This window comes from Pan paniscus, chromosome 8, assembly GCF_029289425.2.
Source record: "Pan paniscus chromosome 8, NHGRI_mPanPan1-v2.0_pri, whole genome shotgun sequence".
NCBI lineage: Eukaryota > Metazoa > Chordata > Mammalia > Primates > Hominidae > Pan > Pan paniscus.
In genome coordinates, this window is record NC_073257.2 from 109,522,605 (window position 1) to 109,546,604 (window position 24,000).

At 47.0% G+C, this 24,000-nt stretch overlaps 2 protein-coding genes across 5 annotated transcripts in view; one reads left to right on the plus strand and one right to left on the minus strand.

Annotated features, from left to right (window-relative positions):
* The window catches only part of HOGA1 (4-hydroxy-2-oxoglutarate aldolase 1), a 28,679-nt gene extending 26,424 nt beyond the window's left edge, over positions 1 to 2,255 (plus strand). For both annotated transcript variants that reach the window (XM_008950751.4, XM_008950753.4), the window contains one exon: positions 964 to 2,255. In XM_008950751.4, coding sequence (XP_008948999.1) covers positions 964 to 1,113 — 150 coding nt within the window. In that variant the 3' untranslated portion in view covers positions 1,114 to 2,255. The remainder of the gene's footprint in view (positions 1 to 963) is intronic.
* Positions 2,256 to 4,005: 1,750 nt separating this feature from the next.
* On the minus strand, positions 4,006 to 23,695 carry MORN4 (MORN repeat containing 4). Of its 3 annotated transcripts, XM_034931248.3 has the most exons (5): positions 22,744 to 22,786; positions 9,020 to 9,116; positions 6,651 to 6,765; positions 6,121 to 6,230; positions 4,006 to 5,854 (listed from the first exon to the last, which is right to left on the minus strand). In XM_034931248.3, the coding sequence occupies exons 2-5, from the start codon at positions 9,084 to 9,086 to the stop codon at positions 5,706 to 5,708; spliced, it is 441 nt and encodes a 146-aa protein (XP_034787139.1). In that variant the 5' UTR covers positions 9,087 to 9,116; positions 22,744 to 22,786; the 3' UTR covers positions 4,006 to 5,705. The 3 variants fall into 3 exon arrangements, with proteins under 3 accessions (XP_034787139.1, XP_003825483.1, XP_034787140.1); XM_003825435.5 differs by lacking the exon at positions 9,020 to 9,116 and having other exon boundaries at positions 22,744 to 22,999; XM_034931249.3 differs by lacking the exons at positions 6,121 to 6,230; positions 9,020 to 9,116 and having other exon boundaries at positions 5,723 to 5,854; positions 22,744 to 23,695.
* Between the last annotated feature and the right edge of the window lie 305 nt (positions 23,696 to 24,000).

Below are 24,000 nucleotides of genomic sequence, written 5' to 3' on the forward strand. Positions count from 1 at the left end.
AGGCCGAGGCGGGCAGATCACTTGAGGTCAGGAGTTTGAGACCAGCCTGGCCAACATGGCGAAGCCCTGTCTCTACTAAAAATACAAAAATAAAATAAAATAAAACGAGCTTGGTGTGGTGGCAGGTGCCTGTAATCTCAGCTACTCAGGAGGCTGAGGCAGGAGAATCACTTGAACCCAGGAGGCAGAGATTGCAATGAGCTGAGATCAGGACACTGCACTCCAGCCTGGGTGACAGAGCAAGACTGTCTCAAAAACATAAATAAATAAAAATAAATGAATAAATTATAACAATAGCTTTAGGTCCCCCATTATCATGGAAAAGCCTTTAGAGATCATGTTGTCCAGCCCCTTCCTTTTTTAGACAGGAGAACTTACTCAGAGATAATAAGTAAATGACATACAGTTTATACAACAAAACTTCCTTGGGAATTGATGCTTTGCTTTTCCTGGGAGACCATTTAGTGTTAGGGTCAGGAGGAGCTATGGGGAGGTGAGGGCAGCCAGATGCAAGGGGAGTAGAGGTCTGGGCTGTGCCTGAGACTCTCACAGATCCTTCCCCTTCCTGACTTCCCAGGTCTGGTGTGACCTGCATCAGGTTTCAGGGAGCTGGGCTGCAGACTGCTGATGCTCTAGTGCCTAGACCTGCAGCCTTGCTGTCTTCTCCCACCCCAGCTTGAGGACCAAATACCACTCTCCTCTCTGTTGGAGTGGATTTTTCTCCTAAAACCAAAGGAGGCACTCTTCTTCCCCAATCTGAATTTTTTGTATTTTGCTATTACAGACCTGCTCTCTGGTCTCTAAATCTGGATTCCCAATGTACCCTGGGTGCCATAGAGTTGGCAGTTACTTTCCTGGGGGAAGAGGGTAGGACTTCAATGTTCTGAAAGTGACAGATCTCCGAGTTCCAGATATGGGTGTTCAGCAAATTCTCAGTCTCTTCTAACAGGCCCTGCTTTGCAGGTGACCCGGCGCTTTGGGATCCCAGGGCTGAAGAAAATCATGGACTGGTTTGGCTACTATGGAGGCCCCTGCCGCGCCCCCTTGCAGGAGCTGAGCCCCGCTGAGGAGGAGGCACTGCGCATGGATTTCACCAGCAACGGCTGGCTCTGAGGGCAGGCAGGGTCCATGGCTGGCCTGAGCCCATCTCAGCCTCCTGCCTTGCACTTGCAGCCTGAAGCGGAGAGCACAGGGGGATGAGGGTGGCAGGCAGCGGGGAGCCGATAGAGGCTCCTTTGCCTGTTGTGGTCCTCCAGGCAGCCTTTCACAGGCACGCCCATGCATATCTCCTATTCTAATGGCCCCTGACCTCTCCCTTTTGGATCCTAAACTGTGTCTCTGGTCTGAAGACTGGGAAGGAGCAATTTCTCAATTTATCTTTCTACTGTGGATGCTTTCCTACGCCCTGAGGCACATGAAGTCAGAAAGGAAGGGCAGAGGGGCAAGTAGGCACAGTAAGGGAATTTTTTTTTCTTTTTTTTTTTTTTGAGACAGAGTTTCACTCTGTCACCCAGGCTGGAGTGCAATGGCATGATCTCGCCTCCTGGGTTCAAGCGATTCTCCTGTCTCAGCCTCCCGAGTAGCTGGGATTACAGGCGCCTGCCACCACACCCAGCTAATTTTTGTATTTTTAGTAGAGATGGGGTTTCACCGTGTTGGCCAGGCTGGTCTCGAACTCCTGACCTCAGGTGATCCAACTGCCTCGGCCTCCCAAAGTGCTGGGATTACAGCTGTGAGCCACTGCACCCGGCCGGGAATTTATCAAAGGGGGGACTACTTAGATTTGGGGCTTCAAACCTGAGTCTAGCACAATGCAGCTGGAAGCCAGGGCTACTCCTACAAACCCAAGTTCTGACTCCTTCCAGGGAAGTATCAGCTTAAGAAACTTGATCAGGAAAGTGACACTGGTCTTTCAAAGAGCCCTCTTTACCCTCCCATCCCTGCCCTCCACACTGCAAGCTGCATTCCAGCCACAATGCCCTTTTCTAAATCTATTTTCATTCATCTCCTATTCTGGTCTCTAGCCTTGATTCCAACCATTGAATGCACGGAGACAGCCCAGTGGCTTGTCAGATTGGTAAATAATGACACCTGGTGGATAAATGTTACATTCTAGAAGACTATTCTGGCCAGCCTAGGTCTGAAACACTAAGGGGACTTGGCCTGAGATAGGGCCATCCACTTGCCTACAGGCACTCTGCTTTTATTATTAAAAATAGTCACTTTGTTACTATAATAAAATTTAACAGATAAAATTAGTGTGGCTATGTAAAGATGGACACTCTATTGCTATGCAGATCTTAGGTTTCCTGGCCAGATGTCAAGAACCTTTCTAAAGGCAAAAGAGCTCTGATGGTCTGCCTTCTCCCAGCTCTAAGAGTGTCCCCAACAATACTGAGCCAACAGGCATTCACTTACTGGAGACCTGGGGAAGGGGTAAGAGGCAAAAGAGAGCAAGTGAGCTATTTAGAAACACTTAGCACTTTTATTTTATTTTTTTGAGACAGAGTCTTGCTCTGTCATTCAGGGTGGTGTGCAGTGGCACGATCTCGGCTCACTACAACCTCTGCCTCCCAGATTCAAGTGACTCGCCTGCCTCACCCTCCCGAGTAGCTGGAATTACAGGCGTTCACCACCATGCCCGGCTAATTTTTGTATTTTTAGTAGAGACAGCGTTTCGCCATGTTGGTCAGGCTGGTCTCGAACTCCTGACCTCAGGTGATCTTCCTGCCTCAGCCTCCCAAAGTGCTGGGATTATAGGCGTGAGCCACTGCACCCAGTCAGCATCCTTTTTGATTAAAGTGCTAAGTGTTTAGGGCCAGGCAGCACTTTGGGAGGCGGAGGCAGGAGGATCACATGAGGTCAAGAGTTTGAGACCAGCCTGATCAACACGGCGAAACCCCATGTCTACTAAAAATACAAAAATTAGCCGGGCGTGGTGGCACACACCTGTAATCCCAGCTACTCAGGAGGCTGAGGCACAAGAATCGCTTGAACGTGGGAGGCGGAGGTTGCAGTGGGCCGAGATCATGTCATGGCACTCCAGCCTGTGCCACAAGAGCAAAACTCCATCTCAACAACAACAAAAAAAAAGGATGCTTTCTCCAAAATATTTAACCTTTTTCAGTGGTAATATTTGACTAGTGGCAGAAAAATGGAGATACATTGTAAAAAAATTACTCCTTAAAAAGAAAGTGTAAGGTTAAAAAGAGAGGTAAATAGATACTTGTTTAGGGCAGAGGCTAAAGGAGAGAAAATAAAAGATCTCAATCTTCAACCCAAAACCAGGCTCTGAATGGCACTACAGCTTGGGGCTTAGTGCCTGGGGTCCTCTCACAGGCAACTTCCAGAGGAGCAAGGCTCAGAGGAGAATCAAGTTTAGGACTTGGGGGAAAAGTTAGGGCTAGGCAGGCAGGGTAGTGCACTGGGTAAGAGCTCAGCCTCTGGGCTTAAACAGGTCTGGGTTTAAGTTCTGGGATCTGCCCCTTAGTGTCTATGGGACCTTGGAGAAACTGCTTAACTTCCCTGAGCCTCATCTGTAATACAGGGATAATAATAGTACCTTCCTCCAACAAGGACGTGCATGTAAAAGGGTTAGCGTGGGGGTCAATGTTCCACCACTCTCCTGTTGCAGAAAAAGGGAAACTCCGGCAGGAGTGGACCTGCCAGAGGTAACCCAGCAGGTGTGGCCATAACTAGTCTCAGGACTTAAGTACTCTGATGCTCAGGGTGACAGAGGTCCAGTAAAGGGAGTTGGAATCAGAAAGGCTCGGTTACAAATCTCACCCAGCTGTGCCACCTACTAGTTGGGACAGCCTGAGATTGTCTGATTTAAATAAGAAAAAAAAGTTCATACGTCCTCCTCTGTAGAGGCTGAGAAAATTAGATGACTTGATAAAGTGTGCAGGGTCAGTTCCAAGGGCTAACCCGATTAACTTTTACAAACAGCAAATGGGTTGATATTCATGAAGACGCAGGGCCAGAAAGTCAGGAAAACTAGGTATAGGCAGTTCTGGTGATTTCTTTATTCTTTATAAACACCTTTTTCTACAGTACAATTCAGAGAATAAATAGAGGCACACGGCTATAACTTCCACCACAATCTGCTGTTGAAGAGACATTCAATGTGAGGCTAGGGAGCTAGAGGTGGGGGACGTATTTGGGTACCAGGGTAACGGGAGGCCTACGTAATAAACTGCAGAGATCCCATCAGTAAGGTCTGATTGCGGCCTGACGGTCAAGGCTCATGATAGAAGAGCTACAGTGAGCCAAATGCTCCTTTAGTTCCCCACAGTCCTAGAGTAGGTCCAATTCTACCAAAACCCCAGGGGTTTGGGTGAGTCTGATTTATTGGTCCACTGGGAAGAAACTGTGTCAGCCCAAGCCATCCGTATGAATTCAGTTCACTCCATGGTAGTGCCTGAAGTGGCCTAAATATTCTACCCTTTTCCCTGGAGTTAGTCACAAATACAAGTAATAAGATTACTGTTTACATGAGTTTTTTTCTTGATTGTCCCAAAAAGGGATCCTGTTCCCCATCTAAGGAAGGAGAGAGGCACACATGGGGATTATCTGCTCTAAGTTGATGAAAGAAGACAGCCTGTCTTCTAAAGGGAGGAGGAAATAGCACTCTTACAGAATCCTTCACGGGACATAGGCAGGAATCAATACCAGTCTGATCAGACCAAGTGGAAGCCTGCAGCCATGATTCCAACCAGCATGAGGAGTAACATATGGAAAAGCTCTGCCAGCCAGGCACAGTGGCTCACACCTGCAATCCTAGCACTTTGGCAGGCCCAGGCAGGAGGATCACTTGAGCCCAGGATTTTGAGACGAGCCTGAGCAACATAGCAAGACCCTGGCTCAATTTTTTATAATAATAAAATTAAAGGCTGAGCGTGGTGGCTCACGCCTGTAATCCCAGCACTTTGGGAGACCAAGGCGGGTGGATCACGAGGTCAGGAGTTTGAGACCAGCCTGGCCAATATGGTGAAACCCCGTCTCTACTAAAAAAAATACAAAAATTAGCTGGGTGTGGTGGCGCGCTCCTGTAGTCCCAGCTACTCAGGAAGCTGAGGCAGGGGAATTGCTTGAACCTGGGAGGCAGAAGTTGCAGTGAGCTGAGATCATGCCACTGCACTCTAGCCTGGGCGAGAGTAAAACTCCATCTCAAAAATAAAAAATAAAATAATAATAATAAAAAAATTAAAAAAGAAAAGCTCTGGCCTTGACTTTCACAGGGCTGCTGTACTGAGCCACCCCTATCTTTTCCCTATTTCTCCAGAGTGGCACAGAGCACTGGCCCTAAGCTGGGGCTAGGATCACCTGTCCCCAAAGCAGCAGAACGAAGGTTCTGTATCACTTGGCAGAAAATGAAGCAGAAGGGTCACAGCAGGCTACACTGGGTAACCTGAGGTCTTAGGAACAGAGTATCAACCAGTGAGAAGAGGTGGCTCCTCTGTCCTCCAGCACATAAGGGTTAGGGAAAGACAGAACCACCAATGACTGCTGCAGGGTCTGCTGGCCAGCATCCTCAGCACTTTTCTGTGGTCCAGTTCTGGAATGGCAGGTGACAGGGCACATACAAGGCCTCTGCTCCACTGTCATTGTCAACTCATCTCAGCTCTGATTCATTTGTTCACCTCGAATCAACAACAGGGGCACTGGCTTTACCCAATACTTATCAGCTGGTGCCCACTGCGCTGTCAGGCAGTGAGATTTCTGGCTGACTTGGAGGCGCTCTGGGCCCGCTGAACAATGGCAGAACACTTCTCACGCCGCAGCAGCTTGTTGTTCTCAAAGAGACCTTCATTGCGGGGGATTCCATGAGAACCATCGGGGAAAGTCAGCAGGCCTTTGAGGAGGGCAGAGAAAATATGGGAGTGACAATGGCATTAATGTCTCAAAGATGAGACATATCTTTGGCCTTGATATGTCCAGGCCAAAGAAGAGAAAAACTCCCAGCTCTACTCAGGAGTACTCTATTGATGAGTTCAATGGATAGGTGTCAGGGACGGCCACTGTGGATTGCTGGACACCCGCAGGATTAAAACTAAACAGGTATATTTCCACCCATATTATGCCCACCTAAGTCAGCCACCCTGCTGGGCTGCAACTTACCAAAACCATCTACTCTGCCATTTTTAAATTCCCCCTCAAAGGTCATGTTGTCATATCGAATGAAGACTCCGACGCCATTAAACTTGCCCTGGGCAAACTCCCCCTCATACCTGCAGAAACACCAAGAAGTTAGCCTTCAGTGGAAAGTTAGCTGTCCAGATGAACGGAGTCGAGCAGCTGCTGATCTCTGTTATTTAATGATGCTAAGGAGCAAGCCGATTCTACCAGTCACATAGCTCCACCTACCCCACCTATTCCCAAGGAGCAGAGAGTATATATGACATGAAGCCCTGATCTCAAGGAAAGAAGATAGGATGTGAATGGGAGTGGGGTGGAAAGTCACTCACTTGGTTGACATTTCAAATTTTAGGTCCACTTAAAAAATAGCTAATAAAAGAACTATTTATTCCTCATGTGTGTTCTGCAGGGAGTGAGACAAGGTCAGGATTGACCAGATATTTACCAGAGTCCCATTTTTATGTCAGACCCTCCCTTATTTAAGGCTAAGAAAGGAATGACCTCATACCCACCTTGAACCATCTGAGAAGGTCAATACCCCAAAGCCATTAAAGAGCCCATTCTCAAAATGACCCAGGTAGGTGCCACCATCTGCAAACATCAGTTGACCAAAACCATGCCTGCGGCCTGAACAAAGAGAAGGATAGGTGTCAGGTTGGAAGGAGGCAGCTTCAGGGTCCCTTCTTACTCTTGTAGCATCCCTTACCTGCCATCACCCTACCCACAAAGAAAACAAGAGAAGCAGTGACATTAGCAGGGCAGAGGATTATTAGCCAGAGTCAGGCACTGGGAAAACCTGGCTCCTGGGGCCTTCCCATCTTATCACTACAGATTAAAGCAGGTCTACCCAAGTATGAATAAGAGAGCACTTAAAAATAACAACAGCTGACCAGGCGCGGTAGCTTACACCTGTAATCCCAGCATTTTGGGAGGCTGAGGGTGGATCACGAGGTCAAGAGATCGAGACCAGCCTGGCCAACATGGTGAAACCCCATCTCTACTAAAAATACAAAAATTAGCTGGGTGTAGTGGCGCCTGCCTGTGGTCCCAGCTACTCGGGAGGCTGAGGCAGGAGAATCACTTGAACCCGGGAGGCAGAGGTTTCAGTGAGCTGAGATCGCGCCACTGCACTCCAGCCTGTCGACAGAGTGAGACTCTGTCTCAAAAAACAAACAAACAAAAAACCAACTGGCTGGGCGCAGTGACTCATGCCTGTAATCCCAGCACTTTGGGAGGCCAAGGAGGTGGGCGGATCACCTGAGGTCCAGAGTTCAAGATCAGCCTGGCTAACATGGTGAAACCCCGTTTCTACTAAAACTACAAAAAATTAGCCGGGCATGGTGGTGGTGCGCTCCTGTAACCCAGCTACTCAGGAGGCTGAGGCAGGAGAATCGCTTGAACCTGGGAGGTGGAGGTTGCAGTGGGCTGAGATCATGCCATTGCACTCCAGCTTGGGCAACAAGAGCAAAACCCCATCTCAAAATAAATAAATAAATAAATAAATAAATAACAATAGCTAACGTGTATTTATAGTGCCTTTACTATGTGCCAGCCTCTCTCTTTTTTTTTTTTTTTTTTGAGACAGAGTCTCACTCTGTCGCCCAGGCTGGAGCACAGTGGTGTGATCTTGGCTCACTGTAACCTCCGCCTCCTGGTTTTAAGTGATTCTCCTGCCTCAGCCTCCCCAGTAGCTGGGATTACAAAGTGTTGGGATTACAGGCATGAGCCACTGTGCCTGCCCTAAATTCTTGAGCCTTGAGAGAAATTGTACAGGTGTGATGTGACCTTGGCTCCTTCAATCCCAAGCCTTTCTTCCTGGCTTTCAAATACCTGGTGTCCCCTTTAATGTGGACTGTTAGAGGAGAGACTTTCTGAGGCTCTGCTGGGTGGGCTGTATCCACCACAAGAACTCCCTTGAATTCTGTTTGAAAGGCATGATTACTCCTGCAACATCTTGCTCTGTTTTCTGGTCAGTTCAGAGAGTAAGCACAGCCCTGTTGCTATAATGAAGCTGAAACCAGTGCTGCTAATCAGGCTGTTAGATTTGCCCAGTAGCTTTAAGGTGCTAAAGGGATACTGGTTGTTTTTTTTTTTTTTTTCCTCAGAGAGGCAATGTAGTTAGATTTTGAGGACACCGAGTCAGGCTGCCTGCTGTGTTTGCCTTCTTGTTCTACCACTTAGAGTTCTGTGATCTTGAGTAAGTTACTTAGCTTCTCCTTGCCTCAATTTCCCCATCTGTTAAATGGGAATAATAATAGTATATGCCTACCTCATAAGGTTGTCATGAGGATTAAATAAGATGATAAATACAAAATGCTTAGAAGAGAGGCTGGCATGGGCCGGGCATGGTGGCTGATGCCTGTAATCCCAGCACTTTGGGAGGCCGAGGTGGGCAGATCACCTGAGGTCAGGAGTTCGAGACCAGCCTGGCCAACATGGTGAAACCCCGTCTCTACTAAAAATACAAAAATTAGCCAGATGTGGTGGCAGGCGCCTGTAATCCCAGCTACTTGGGAGGCTGAGGCACGAGAATCGCTTGAACCCAGGGGGCAGAGGTTGCAGTGAGCTGAGATTGCACCACTGCACTCCAGCCTAGGCAACATAGTGAGCGAGACCTCATCTCAAAAAACAAAACAAAACAAACCAAAAACAGAAGCAAAAAAAAGAAAGATATAACTCATTCCTGGAGGTTGAATTAACAATAGCATTTTCAAATTCCTTTATTTAATCCTAAAATGGAATAAAGGAATGGCAGGCACTATATGGAATTAAATCCTGGAGTTGAAAATGAAGATCCATAAAGTTGGCTATATATCCTGATGTATTTGTCCTCCAGCAAATGAAGTGTTCATCATGGATACTCCCCAGGGGTCCTTCTCACCCTCCTTCCACTCGCCACGATATTCCTCCCCACTGGAGTAGGTGAAGGAACCTTTTGTCAGGGTCATGGTGACAGATTACAGGATAAAAGGATGAAACTGTAGGAAATAAGCAAAGGAGAACCAGTGTCATGGAATGGCGGGAGGAAAGGACTGCAAGGCAATTTTATAGATATATTCTAAAGGCCACCAGCCTGGTAAGTGTACACTGCCTTAGGTGCATTTAACCAAAATACCCCTATCTCCAACCACCACCAGCACCATCATCTCCACCTCTGCCCAAGTGCTCTTATCCTCCTGCTTATCTTAAAAGTTTTCAGCCAGTTCCTATTTTCTATGACCTGGGATGGAAATCTACAAATATTAATCTACAAATATTTATTTGATACCTACTATGTGCTCAGTTGATGTATAAAATACAGTATCTTCCCTTGACGAGTTTATAATCTAGTTAATAAGACTAACAATTTAAACACTGAATTATGCCAGAGATAATGTGATTAAGTGCCAACTTGGATGGCAGAGATTAACAAAGACATGAGATGGCCAGAATTTAAAAGAAGCAGACAAGCAGTGGAGAAGGCAAAGAGCAATTCCAGAATCAGAAAACATAGGGAACAGGCCAGGGGCAGTGGCTCACGCCTGTAATCCCAATACTTTGGGAGGCCAAGGTGGGTGGGATGACCTGAGGTCAGTTGTTTGAGACCAGCCTGGCCAACATGGTGAGACCCCGTCTCTACTAAAAATACAAAAATTAGCTGGGCGTGGTGGCAGGAACCTGTAATCCTAGCTACTTGGGAGGCTGAGGCAGGAGAATCACTTAAACCCGGGAGGCGGAGGTTGTAGTGAGCTGAGATCACACCACTGTTACTCCAGCCTGGGTGACGGAGCAAGACTCTGTCTCAAAAAAAAAAAAAGAAAAGAAAAGAAAATATGGGGAACCAACACTCAAAGGGCAAGGAACACTCTAAGGGCAATGTGAACACGAGATGTTCCATGGCAAAATAAGAAGCCTGGTCTCATTACAGTTGAGGGTTTATTTGGGGAGTATTAGGAAATAAGCCTGTGTAGGTACATGTAGCCACAATCTTAAATTTGAAGAGAGGCCTGGTGCAGTGACTCACACCTGTAATCCCAGCACTTTGGGAGGCCGAGGTGGGAGGATCACTTGAGCCCAGGAGTTCAAGACCAGCCTGGGCAACATAGCAAGACCTCATGTCAAAAATGTAAAATTAAAAAACAAAAAATAGGCTGGGCGTGGTAGCTCATGCCTGTAATCCCAGAACTTTGTGAGGCTGAGGTGGGTGGATCACGAGGTCAGGAGCTCGAGACCAGCTTGGCCAACATGGTAAAACCCCATCTCTACTAAAAATACAAAAATTAGCTGGGTGTGGTGGCGGGCACCTGTAATCCCAGCTACTCAGGAGGCTGAGGCAGGAGAATCGCTTGAACCCAGGAGGCAGAGGTTGCAGTGAGCTGAGATCACACCACTGCACTCCAGCCTGGGTGACAGAGCAAGACTCTGTCTCGAGAAATAAATAAATAAATAAATAAATCTGAAAAGAATCTCATGGATTTAGCCCAACCTCTCATTTTATAGGAGAAATAGAAGCCCAGAGAGGTAATAAAGTTTGTTGACAGCCTCCCCTGACTATGCTAGTCCTTTTTTCCTGTACAGCACAGCCTCTGCTTTTAGCTCAGGCTAACTTAAAGAGACCTTTGAAAGCTGGGCATAAGAGTTTACAGCATATGAGGGAGGAAAAGAGGTGACCTCTGCGGGTTTGTGAACCAGGATGTAATATGAAGGCAGTGTGTAAGGAAAATGAATGTGGTAGCATGAAGTGGGATGAATTGGAGCAGCAAGTCCATAGTCAGAAAAGCTTGCAAGGAAGGGAAATATGATAATGCAGCAAATTGTAAAAATGGGCAGAGTTATTCTCCCTCCGTTCATGACCCTACAATGTGACAAGGCAGATCCTCCCATTAAGAGGCAGAGTTGGCCGGGTGCGGTGGCTCACGCCTGTAATCCCAGCACTCTGGGAGGCGGAGTGGGTGGATCACCTGAACCAGAATGGCCAGCATGGCGAAATCCTGTCTCTACTAAAGATACAAAACATTAGCAGGGCGTGGTGGCGGGTGCCTGTAATCCCAGCTACTCGGGAGACTGATGCAGAAGAACTGCTTGAACTCGGGAGGCAGAGGTTGCAGTAAGCCAAGATCGCACCACTGCATTCCAGCCTGGGCGACAGAGTGAGGCTCTGTCTAAAAAAAAAAAGAGGCAGAGTTTATTTATTCCTCCACCTGCTGGACCTGGGTTGGCTGTGTGACTTGTTCTAGATAATGGAATGTTCGCAAAAGTGATCTAGCAGAGGTCTGCAAAGCACCTGTGCACTGGGCTTGCCCTCTTGCTACACTTGGACCTGTTCTGCCCCCATGTAAATGAGCCCAATCTGGTCTACTGGATGGTGAGACCCTGTCCCAGCTGGCCACAGATGAACAAATTGCTCAGGCAAGACTAGAAGAACTGCCCTTCTGAGCCCGGCCCCAAACTAGCGACCACAGACTCACAGGATAAATAAATGGTTATTGTTTCAAGCCACTGTGTTTTCTGGTGGTGTGTTATTACCCAGAAAAAGCTAACTGATACGTTCAGGCATGAGTCTGGGAGATCACAGTATAATGGGAGCAGAAGGAACAACTGGGGGGATACATCATAGGAAAACAATCAGTAACATTTGGGGACTGGCTAGATATGGCTTCACATTGGTGGTGAAAGGATGTATTGAAGGATATCCTATAAGAAGGGAACTGCACGGTGGCTCAAACCTATAAGCCCAGCACTTTGGGAGGCTGAGGCTTGTGGACCACTTGAGCTCAGGAGTTTGAGACCAGCCTGGGCAACATGGTGAAACCCCATCTGTACCAAAATTACAAAAAATCCAAAAATTAGCCGGGTGTGGTGGCGCGTTCCTGTAGTCCCAGCTACTTGGGAGGCTGAGGTGGAAGGATCGCTTGAACCCAGGAGGCAGAGGTGCAGTGAGCCAAGATCACGCCACGACACTCCAGCCTGGGCGACAGAGGGAGACCCTGTCTCAAAAAAAAAAAAAAAAAAAAAGGAAGAAGAAGAAGAAGGGAATTAAGATACCCCCCAAAATCATTAAATATAAACAGAGGCAAATAGTACGTCATTTGATAGACTAAAAAATACAAGCCCTATTTCTTTATAAATTCCCTAGGTCTCTTCATTCATCCCTTCGTCTTTCATTTATTTATTTATTTATTTATTTACTTTTTAGAGACAGGGTCTTGCTCTGTCACCCAGGCTAGAGCGCAGTGGCACGATCATAGCTCACTGTAACCTCAAACTCCTGGATTCAAGGCATCCCGTCACCTCAGTCTCCTGAGTAGCTGGGACTACAGGTGCACACTACCACATCTAGCTACCTCCTCATCTTTTCCAGATCTAAGCAATACAATGTTTTCTCCAGTAATTTTGACAATGCAGATTCCTAGGCCCAAACTCAGACTTACTGAATCAGATTCTGTAGTCAGAGCCTGGGAACCTGCAGTTTTAATAAGCACATCATTAGATCCTTACTTCAAAGCTTGTGGCCTACTGCTACAATAAATGGAAATACTGTGTGTGAAAAGTTCTCTGAACTATAAATCACTATTGAAAAGTCCTCTATCAAACAAGCATGGTGGCTCATGCCTGTAATTCCAGCACTTTGGGAGGCTGAGCAGGGACAATTGCTTGAGCCCAGGAGTCTGAGGCTGCAGTAAGTCATGACAGTGCCACTACAGCCTGGGTGACAGAGCGAGACCCTGTCCCCCCACCCAAAAAAAAGTCCCCTCTGATTAATAAGTAACCTAGAGTCTGACCCTCAGGCATCTGACTGAGTTCCAACAGGACAAGGACACATTCTCCTCAGAGTACTGGGGCCAGATCTGGTGGAGAAACAGGAAAGAATTCTTTTTTCTTTTAGAGACAGGGTCTCATTATGTTACCCAGGCTGGACTTGAATGCCTAGGTTCAAGAGATCCTCCAATCCCCTCTTAGCTTTCTGAGTAGCTGGAACTACAGGTGCATGCCACTGCTCTCAGCTCAAAACAAGACGGGATTCTTTTTTTTTTTTTTTTTTTTTTTTTGAGACGGAGTCTCACTCTGTCGCCCAGGCTGGAGTGCAGTGGCATGATCTCGGCTCATTGCAAGCTCTGCCTCCCGGGTTCATCCCATTCTCCTGCCTCAGCCTCCCGAGTAGCTGGGACTACAGGCGCCCACCACCACGCCCCACTAACTTTTTGTATGTTTTAGTAGAGATGGAGTTTCACCATGTTAGCCAGGATGGTCTCAATCTCCTGACCTCGTGATCCGCCCGCCTTGGCCTCCCAAAGTGCTGGGATTACAGGCATGAGCCACCGTGCCTGGCCGCAAGATGGGATTCTTAAATCTCAGGGGCCTGGCACCAACAGCTAGCTTCCTTTTCCTTCAAGTCCCAGGGAAGCCAAAACCTCATCCAGTCAAGAGGGAGTTCCAAAGAGTGGGTTCCATAGTTTCATAGCACAAAAGGGGTCTGGTATATTTTATGCAAAAGTGATGCTTTAAATGTTCAACTAAAACAACCCATATGTTAAATTTGCTTTCTCCACATTGTCATGGTGGACAGTGCTAGATTATTTATATTTCAATTCAGGTGGCACAACCCTCTCTAATAATCAATTGCACTAACCCCAGAGAAGCTGTCTGAAATACCTTTATAACAGAAGCTAACATTTACTGACCTCTTACTGTGTTCCATCAGTGTTGTTTATTTGTTTTGTTTTAAGAGATGGGGTCTCACTCAGTTACCCAGCCTGGAATGCAGTAGTGTGATTGTGATTATAGCTCACTGCAGTCTCAAACTTCTGGGCTAAAGTGATCCTCTCGCTTCATTCTCTCCAGTAGCTGGGACTAGAGGTGTGTGCCAACACACCCAGCTACTTTTCAAATTTTTTGTTGAGATGGGTATCGCTATGGTGCCTAGACTGGTCCCGAACTCCTGGCCTCAAGTGATTCTTCCTCATCAGCTTCCCAAGTAGCTGGGATTACTGGTGTGAGCATCAGTGTTTTTTGTTTTGTTTTGTTTTTGAGACGGAGTTTCACTGTTATTCTTCCCCAGGCTGGAGTGCAATGGCGCGATCTTTGCTCACTCCAACCTCTGCCTCAGCCTCCCAAGTAGCTGGGATTACAAGCATGCGCCACCATGCCTGGCTAATTTTGTATTTTCAGTAGAGATGGGGTTTCACCATGTTGGTCAGGTGACCTCAGGTGATCCTGACCTCAGGTGATCCACCTGCTGCGGCCTCCCAAAGTGCTAAGAATACAGGCATGAGCCACCGCACCCGGCATGAGCATCAGTGTTTTTAAAATATATTATCTAATTTCATCTCACAACAACTTTTTGGGGTGGGTATTATTATTATTTCCAGTTTAGGGATGAGGAAACTAAGGTGCAGAGAGGATAAATAAATTAACTAAGGTCATACATTAACATGTGGAAACTAACACGTGAAAGTTAGAATCAGAGCTCTGACAGCTGGCCTTGCTGGCACAAGTTCTTACAGTAACTTGCTAACTTATACCATTCTATCCTATCTGGCCTCTCAGGATAATATGGTGGTGTTGTAGAGTCTGAGCACAGGAGGACTTCAGTTCAAATCTGAGTTCACTGTATAATTATGGGCAAGGTATTTAAGTATCTCTAAATCTCAGTCTCCTCATCTGTAAAGTGGAGATAATATATGTATTTCACATAGTTGGCAGGTGGATTAAATTAAATATCTGAGAGTCAGTGGGTGACAGAAAAGAAAAATAAAAGAAAGAAAATGACACACACGTAAGTACCTAGAACACTGCCAGGGCCCGTCCACTAAATGTTAGTTTCTTTCCTCTTTCAAAGTTTTACACTTAAACTCACACATATACTTACTGTAACGAAAACTTCTCTAGGTCTTTCCTCAGTAAAAACTGCTACCAATGTAATTCAAACAACACTTTGAAAAAGAAAATCGCAGCAATTTTGACTAAAGAGCTGAATACTAAGTAGAGGAAAAACAAACTATAGTTGCCACCCATCCACTCTTCATCAACATCCTACAGGATATTTTTATTTTGGCCTCATGTCATAACGATTTTTTGTTTTTTAAGGAGACAGTGTGTCGCTCTGTTGCCCATGCTGGTGTGCAATCGCTTGATCATAACTCACTGCAACCCTGAACTTGTGGGCTCAAGCAACCCTCCTGCCCCAGCCTCCCAAGTAGCTAGGACTATAGGCACACACCACCATGCCCAACTAACTTTTTTGTAGAGACCGTGTCCCACTATGTTGCCCAGGCTAATCTCAAACTCCTAGCCTCAAGCAATCTCTGGCCTTGGCCTCTGAAAGTGCTAGGATTATAAGCATGAGCCACCACACCCAGCGTCATGACTTTTTTTTTTTTTTTTTTTTTTAAGAGAACAAGCGGGCTGGGCACAGTGGCTCACGCCTGTAATCCCAGCACTTTGGGAGGCTAAGATGGGTGGATCACCTGAGGTCAGGAGTTCGAGACCAGCCTGGCCAACATGGTGAAGCCCTGTCTTTACTAAAAACACAAAAATTAGCCAGGCGTGGTGGCACATGCCTGTAGTCCCAGCTACTCAAGAGGCTGAGACAGGAGAATCACTTGAACGTGGGAGGTGGAGGTTGCAGTGAGCCAAGATCATGCCACTGGTCTCCAGCCTGGGTGACAGAGCGAGACTCTGACTCAAAAATAATAAATAATAATAATAATATGTTCTGATGCTTGTTCTCTCTTTTTTTTTTTTTGAAACGGAGTCTTGCTCTGTGGCCCAGACTGGAGTGCAGTGGCGCAATCTTGGCTCACTGCAACCCCCACCTCCCGAGTTCAAGTAATTCTCCTGCCTCAGCCTCTCAAATAGCTGGGATTTCAGGTGACCATCACCATGGCTGGCTAATTTTTGTATTTTTCGTAGAGACAGGGCTTCACCATGTTGGTCAGGCTGGTCTCGAACTCCTGACCTCAGGTGAGCCACCCATCTCAGCCTTCCAAAGTGCTGGGATTACAGGCATGAGCCACTGTGCCCAGCTTTTTTTTTTTTTTTTTTTTTTTTTTTTTTTTTTTAGACAGAGTTTCGTTCCTGTGGCCCAGGCTGGAGTGCAATGGTGCAATGGTGCAGTCTCAGCTCACTGTAACCTCTGCCTCCCAGGTTCAAGCGATTCTCTTGCCCCAGCCTCCCAAGTAGCTGGGATTACAGGCCCCTGCCACCACGCCCAGCTAATTTTTGTATTTTCAGTAGAGACAGGGTTTTACCATGTTGGCCAGGCTGGTCTTGAACTCCTGACCTCAGGTGATCCTCCCGCCTTGGCCTCCCAAAGTGCTGGGATTACAGGCGTGAGTCACTGTGCCCGGCCTGATTTTTGTTTGTTTGTTTGTTTAATGGAGACTGGTGCTGGTGACTTTGCTGAGTAGCTTCAGCAGAGGGACCTGAACACCTTTTTTTTTTTTTTTTTTTTTTGAGACACTCTCACTCTGTCACCCAGGTGGAAGTGCAGTGATTCGATCTTAGCTCACTGCAACCTTCGTCTCCTGGGTTCAAGCAATTCTCATGCTTCAGCCTCCTGAGTAGCTGGCATTACAGGTGTGTGCCACCACGCCTAGCTACTTTTTGTATTTTTAGCAGAGACAGGGTTTCACCATGTTGGCCAGGCTGGTCTTGAACTCCTGGCCTCATGTGATCTGCCCACCTCGGCCTCCCAAAGTGCTGGATTACAGGCGTGAGCTACCGCGCCCAGCCAGAACATAATGATTTTTGATACAGACACCAAAAGCCCAGAAATGGTCTAATGTGAAAACAGCTAGGCCTGACCAGAGCAGGGTTCAACGACATCTTCTACGCCCTGGCTCTGTCCCAGCCATGAGGACAGACGAGTTCTAAGAATCCCTGTGCTCTCACCCAAATAAGAGAAAAGATTCATTTCTCGCCTAAATGAAGGGCAACCTTGTGGAGACTCTTCTAGAGATGTTTGGGGGCCACTCCCATAGGACTTTCTCCCTTCCTCAGTTATCAGTCAAGCATTCCGTTTCCAGTATCTCTCACACAGAAGATATCCGAGGCAAGGACCATTATCTTCTTGTAGTAAACTCCCTCCAAACCTCTGGGAGCTATTTTCTGAGACGTGATGCTGGTACTTGCCATGTCATCTCTGTCCTATCAATGTCCCACAAGGTCAGCATCCAATTTCAGGCTCACAAGCCTCTTATCACCAGCCCAGCATCAGAGTGTGCTGGGGTAGAGGCCAACATGACTCCATTGCAAATATAACATTAATGAGAGCATGAGAAGTAGTTTTCCATCAGAATAGCAGAAGAAAACGCTTTCCAGTACAAACGGGCATTTTGATCAGGCAATCCTCAGCTCTTCCCAGAACTAAGTTACAGCACTAAAAGTCAGCTTATGGTTGAAGTTTCATTCCTTCAAAACACATCAGTTAGAATCTGAAGGGCTGTATCTTCCACTAAATCTTATAATTAAACAACCATTCCAAAACCTAAACACAAAATCACTATTTATACAAAAAGATTATAAGAGCATTTCCTTTAGATGTCTGGCAGCAGTTAACCAACTTGTTTTCACTCAAAATTTGGAAGGAGTTATTGCAGTGGGATTTGAGGAGTCATATTGACTACACAGGGACTCAGGGAAAGTACTGCCTTGTATTTATTTACTTTTTCTCAAGGCTACATGAAACTTCCAGAGAGTGGCATTCTACCTTGTTCCAGAAGGAACAGTATAAGATTGCTGAAAGAAGGGAACATTTCTCCAGTTTGAGGGTTATTTACGGACAAAGTACTAGTTTTCAAGTTGTACACCTAATCACTTTTTTTTCTTTCTTTCTTTTTTTTTTTGAGACACAGTCTCACTGTGTCACACAGGCTGGAGTCTAATGGCATGATCTTGGCTCACTGCAACCTCCGCCTCCCAGGCTCAAGAGATTCTCCTGCCTCAGCCTCCTGAGTAGCTGGGATTACAGGCGTGCCAGCACGGCCAGCTAATTTTCATATTTTTAGTAGAGATGGGGTTTCACTATGTTGTCCAGGCTGGTCTCAAACTTCTGGCCTCATGTGATCTGCCTGCCTTGGACTCCCAAAGTGCTGGGATTATAGGCATGAGCCACCACACCCAGCCCCTAACCACTTTTTTAGTATGCTGTTAGCTCTTGGGGATTATACCCTAAATATTTTAAGGAAGCCAATGAAACTGAAAAGGTTACCTTCTTGTTACCAAATGTGGCGGACTGTATTTCCAAGATGTTTGCAACAGTATCTTCTGTCTTACATGTTTGTCTACAATTTGATCTGGCCATTGATCCATTAAAAGGTGAAATCTACCTCCCCTCCCTTGAATCTGAGTAGGCTTGTGACTGCTTGGACCAAAAGAACACAATGAAAATGATGGTGTGGGCCGGGCGTGGTGGCTCACACCTGTAATCCTAGCATTTTGGGAGGCCAAGGCGGACGGATCACCTGAGGTCGGAAGTTCAAGACCAGCCTGACCAACATGGAGAAACCCCATCTCTACTAAAAATACAAAATTAGCTGGGTGTGGTGGCCCATGCCTGTAATCCCAGCTACTTGGGAGGCTGAGGCAGGAGAATTGCTTAACCCAGGAGGCAGAGGTTGAAGTGAGCCAAGATCGCACCATTGCACTCCAGCCTTGGCAACAAGAGTGAAACTCTGTCTCAAAAGAAAATGGTGGTGTGTTCTGAGGTTAGATCATAAAAGGTGATGCAACTTCCATCTTGTCACTGATACACTCACACTTGGAGACCTGAGCCACCACATAAAAAGCCTGACTACCCAGAGGCTAACACTGAAAGCCAAGCCACACAGAAAAGCCATATATTGGTGTTCCAGTTGGCTGCCCTTACCTTTGAATCATCCTATCCCACGTACCAGGCATCAGTGAAGGAGCCTTCAGATGATTCCAGCCCTCAGCCATTAAGCCTGTATTCCATCCCATATCAGGGAGCAGAGAGAGGCCTCCCCATGGTGCCAGGTCCAAATTCCCTCACCCACAGAATCCATGAGCATCATATGGGTGTTTTTTTGTTTGTTTGTTTTGTTTTTTGAGACAGAGTCTCGCTTTGTCACCCTGGGTGGAGTACAGTGGTGTGATCTCGGCTCACTGCAAGCTCCGCCTCCCGGGTTCAAGCAATTCTCCTGCCTTCGCTTCCCGAGTAGCTGGGACTACAGGTGCTCGCCACCACGCCCAGCTAATTTTTTTTTTTTTTTTTGAGACGGAGTCTCGCTGTCTCCCAGGCTGGAGTTCAGTGGCACGATCTCGGCTTACTGCAAGCTCCGCCTCCCAGGTTCTCGCCATTCTCCTGCCTCAGCCTCTCCAGTAGCTGGGACTACAGGCGCCCACCACCATGCCCGGCTAATTTTTTTTTGTATTTTTAGTGGAGACGGGGTTTCACCATGTTAGCCAGGATGGTCTCGATCTCCTGACCTTGTGATCTGCCTGCCTCAGCCTCCCGAAGTGCTGGGATTACAGGCATGAGCCACTGCGCCCGGCCCCGGCTAATTTTTTGTATTTTTAGTAGAGATGAGGTTTCACTGTGTTAGCCAGGATGGTCTTGATCTCCTGATCTCATGATCCGCCCGCCTCAACCTCCCAAAGTGCTGGGATTACAGGCGTGAGCCACCGCGCCCGGCCACAATATGGGTGTTTTAAGCTGCTAAATTCTGGGGTACTTTGTTATACAGCAATAATAACTGGAATACCACGTTTCAACCTAACCCTCCCACCATCCTCTCCCATTGGTTTTCAACAGTACATACTACAAACTTCCATTCCATTTTGACTTAGGCACATATAGCAAATTCCCTTCAGCAAATGCTTGCCAAAATGATGTCCATTGCCAAGACCACAGTCAGAAGTGCTAATGAAAGGGAATGTGTGTAGAATCCATGAGTCTCAGGCCATGGTTGAATACATTTGGCTAGAAACTGTCACATGTGCCCAAATAGGTGATATTGTCACTATTTGGGACAGTGTCTGGATTTTATGACTTTTATAATTAACCATGCTAATGAATAGCTTTAAAGCTACTGACCTAAAAAGGAATTTCACCAGTAACCATGGTCATTGAGACAAACCTAGTTTAACAAACTATAGTCAGTGCCGATGAAGACTGAAAGCCCAATACTTTTTTTTTTTTGAGGCAGTCTGGCTCTGTCATCCAAGCTGGAGTGCAGTGGCGTCATCTCAGCCACTGCAACCTCTGCCTCCTGGGCCCAAGCCATCCTCCCACCTTAGCCTCCTGAGTAGCTGGGACTACAGGAGCATGCCACGACACCCAGCTAATTTTTGCATTTTTTGGTAGTGACAGGGTTTTACCATGTTGCCCATGCTGGTCTTGAACTCCTGGGATCAAGTGATCTGCCTGCCTCAGCCTTCCAAAGTGCTAGGATTACAGGTGCGAGCCACCATGTCTGGCCCAATACTTTAATAAGGGATGCAAATCAGTATTTCTATCAGTTATCCAAATCATATTTTTAAAGAGAATATATGGCTCAGGGGTTTAGGCTACAGATACACCCATGGAATCCAGTCACAAACCAAGATGATTCACACTTCTAAACAGACACTCACCCTTTCTGCACTCCTGATAGATGGGTTGCAAAGGATCAGTCCAAACATTTACATAAAAGAAAATCACTATTCTGTCCCTGTAAACCAACACACTATTAGTCTGCACTATATACCATATTCCTGGTACCTTCATTTTCTTCTGTCCCAGACATTTCTTTTTTATTATTATTATTTTCTTATTTCCAAACAGAACTCTGAGACAATAACGAGAATTTTTGTTTCCGTTCTTTTTATCTTTTTCTAATTTTAAGAAATCAACGTATTAAACAACATTTTTGTATTCACAGTAAACTGTGTCCAATTTAAGAGGATTAAAAAAAAAAAACTGACATAAAGAGGAAAAGGGCCGGGCATGATGGCTCACTCCTGTAATCCAAGCACGTTGGGAGGCTGAAGCAAGAGGATCGCTTGAGCCCAGGAGTTCAATACCAATCTGGGAAACGTAGTGAGACCTCATCTCTACAAAACAATACAAAAATTTGCTGGGTGTGGTGGTGCATGCCTGTAGTCCCAGCTACTCAGGAGGCTGAGGTAGGAGGATTGCTTGAGCCCACAATTTGAGGCTGCCAGGGTGAGCAGTGACTGCACCACACCTGTACTCCAGCCTGGGCAACAGAGCCAGACCTTGTCTCAAAAAAAAGAAAAGAAAAGCAAAACAAAACAAAAGGTTGGGGCGGTGGGGGAGATCCAGTTAGAGAATACTGGGTGGAGGCAGCCACCCTAACTACCCACATGTCCCCCCAGAACCACCCTTCCCAGGGTACAATAGTCTTGTCAAATTATTTCAGTAATAAAGAAAGCAGTTCATAAGCTTTTAGAATCCTAAAGAGAAGAAAATGAAGGCTTTGATGAACAAAGATTAGCCTTGTTAGGAACCTAGAACAAAAAGTCAAATAATACTCCCTTTTTTTTTTTTTGAGACGGAGTCTTGCTCTGTCCCCCATGCTGGAGTGCAGTGGCAGGATCTTGGCTCACTGCAACCGCCGCCTCCCAGGTTCAAGCAATTCTCCTGCCTCAGCCTCCTGGGTAGCTGGGATTACAGGCGCGTGCCATCATGCTTGGCTAATTTTTGTATTTTTAGTAGAGACGAGGTTTCATCATCTTGGCCAAGCTAGTTTTGAACTCCTGACCTTGTGATCCACCCGCCTCGGCCTCCCAAAGTGTTGGGATTACAGGCATGAGCCACCGCGCCCGGCCTAAATATTTTTTTTTAAGTGTTTTAAAAGGAGCTCGAAATAACTGTTTTTCATTATAAGTCTAACCTCCTCTTTCCTCATGTGAAAAGTAAAGAAATGTATCGTTGCTATATGAAGGGTTCGTTTAGGGAAGACTGTGGGATGGTTAGATTGAAGAAAGTGGGAAGAAAATACTGGCGCCAAAAAGATTTTTTTTTTTTTTTTTTTATTTAAAGGCGATGATGACCTGGGGGTGATTGGGACTAGGGAGTAATACTGCCAGAATACTATCCTATTTCACGGGAAAGGGAATGCCAGGGCTGGACTCCGATATAGCAGTTATTCCTGCTGGTACCTAAGCAGTTCAGAGATGCTAGAATGCAGGGATACCACCCATCAACTAAATGAAGCATCCCATTCCCCAGGTTTCCATATGTGGGAGTTCTCTCCACCAGTGAGATAAAGGCGGGCCCAGGGAAAACAAAGCCCTAGACCACAACAAGGCAACACCTTCTCGCACCCCATTTTCACCTTCCAGGCGCGTTCCTTCCTGCTATCCGGGCCCGCTCTCCCGCCCGGCAGGGTCTAACGCTCACACAGGTCTGCCAATTCCCCTGATGCAACCCTCCACCCTCTGCTCGCTAACCCCAGTCCAGTCAGCTCTCCCGGGCCTCGACCCCCGCGGTGGAGACTAAAGGGTTCAGGTTTGGGTCCCCCACAGGCAACCGCCCTCAGGTCAGCGTATCCGAAGTGGAGCCGCGCCCCCGAGCCGGGTCATCTCGTGCTCCGTTCCTCAGTGCCCACCTGACCGATAACACTCTTTCCCGGCCCCCTCCCTCCTGCGCCTCCAGCCAACCTGGGGCCGGCCTTTCGGGATGACCGTCACGCCTGGACGCAGGGTTCCAGCGCCTCGGACTTTTCCTCTGATGGGCTCCCGGCTGCCACCTTGCTCTCCGCCACCTCCACCAGCGATTGCCCCACTTGACGCCGCCATCCTGGGCGACCGCACTGGGTACAATTCCCGCTGCCCATTGGCTGTTACCTAGGCAACCGGGAGCAACGCCACTCCGCATTGGCCCAGCCCGGCTCCACGCCATCTTTGTGCGGGGCCGAGTGTTTGCGAACCCGGGCTGACTATGTGAAAGAGGGGTGGTCCCACCTCTGCAACGCAGATAAAGACAGAGGATCCAGATCTGGCCTACCCAGAGGCCGTCTAGTTGAAATGGCAACCCCAAAGAAAACCAAACCTGCGCCCGAAGCAACAGTGACCATCAACGCGAGCGGCTCTGATCTTGCTCCAGTCCCCACTGCTGTCAAGGGCTCCGCCGCGGAGTTTAAGGCAGATCCTAAATCCAGCTTCAGAGAGGCAGCTTTGTAAATTGTAACGCGCTAGGCAGGATAGCCTCCAATAACTCTGTGCTAGACATTGTGATATCAAGACACTTTTGCATTCATTATGGGAATTTGTGCTGTCCTTGTCATTATCTAGATCCTTTTTGTTTAAAATATAGTACCTGGCCAGGCGCAGTGGCTCACATCTGTAATCCCAGCACTTCGGAAGGCCGCGGCTTGAGCTCAGGAGTTCGGGAGGCTTGAGCCCAAGAGTTCTAGATCAGCCTGGGCAACGCAGGGAGACTCCGTATCTACAGAAGAAAAAAATTACCCAGCCTAGTGGTGGGTGCCTGTAGTCACAGCTACTCAGGAGGCTGAGGTGGGAGGATCCCTTGAGCCCAGGAGGTTGAGGCTGCAATAAGCCATGATTCTGCCACTGTACCCCAGCCTGGGCGACCTAGCAAGACCCTGTCTCAAATAAATAAATTGCAAACCAAAAAGTATCTGAGACAGGTCTCAATCAATTTAGGAGTTTATTTTGCCAATATTAAGGACATGCCCGTGACACAGCCTTAGAAGGTCCTAGGAATGTGTGTCCAAAATAGTCGGGACACCACTTGATTTTATACATTTTAGGGAGACATAAGACATCAATCAATACATGTAAAATATACATTGGCTTGGTCCCGAAAGTGGGGGTGGGGGTGGCAAGTTCCAGGATGTAGGTGGATTCAAAGATGTCCTGATTGACAATTGGTTGAAAGAGTTTAAAGACCTGGAA

What these genes read in the sequence shown, in the direction of transcription:
- MORN4 (XM_003825435.5), bottom strand. Translation starts at nt 22,984, where the DNA reads ATGGCGTGGAGCCGGGCTGGGCCAATGCGGAGTGGCGTTGCTCCCGGT. An exon ending in TCCCGAAAGGCCGGCCCCAG is followed by an intron (nt 6,766 to 22,743) that starts GTTGGCTGGAGG and finishes CTCTTTGTTCAG; the next exon opens with GCCGCAGGCATGGTTTTGGT. An exon ending in TGGCAGAGTAGATGGTTTTG is followed by an intron (nt 5,855 to 6,120) that starts GTAAGTTGCAGC and finishes CCCTCCTCAAAG; the next exon opens with GCCTGCTGACTTTCCCCGAT.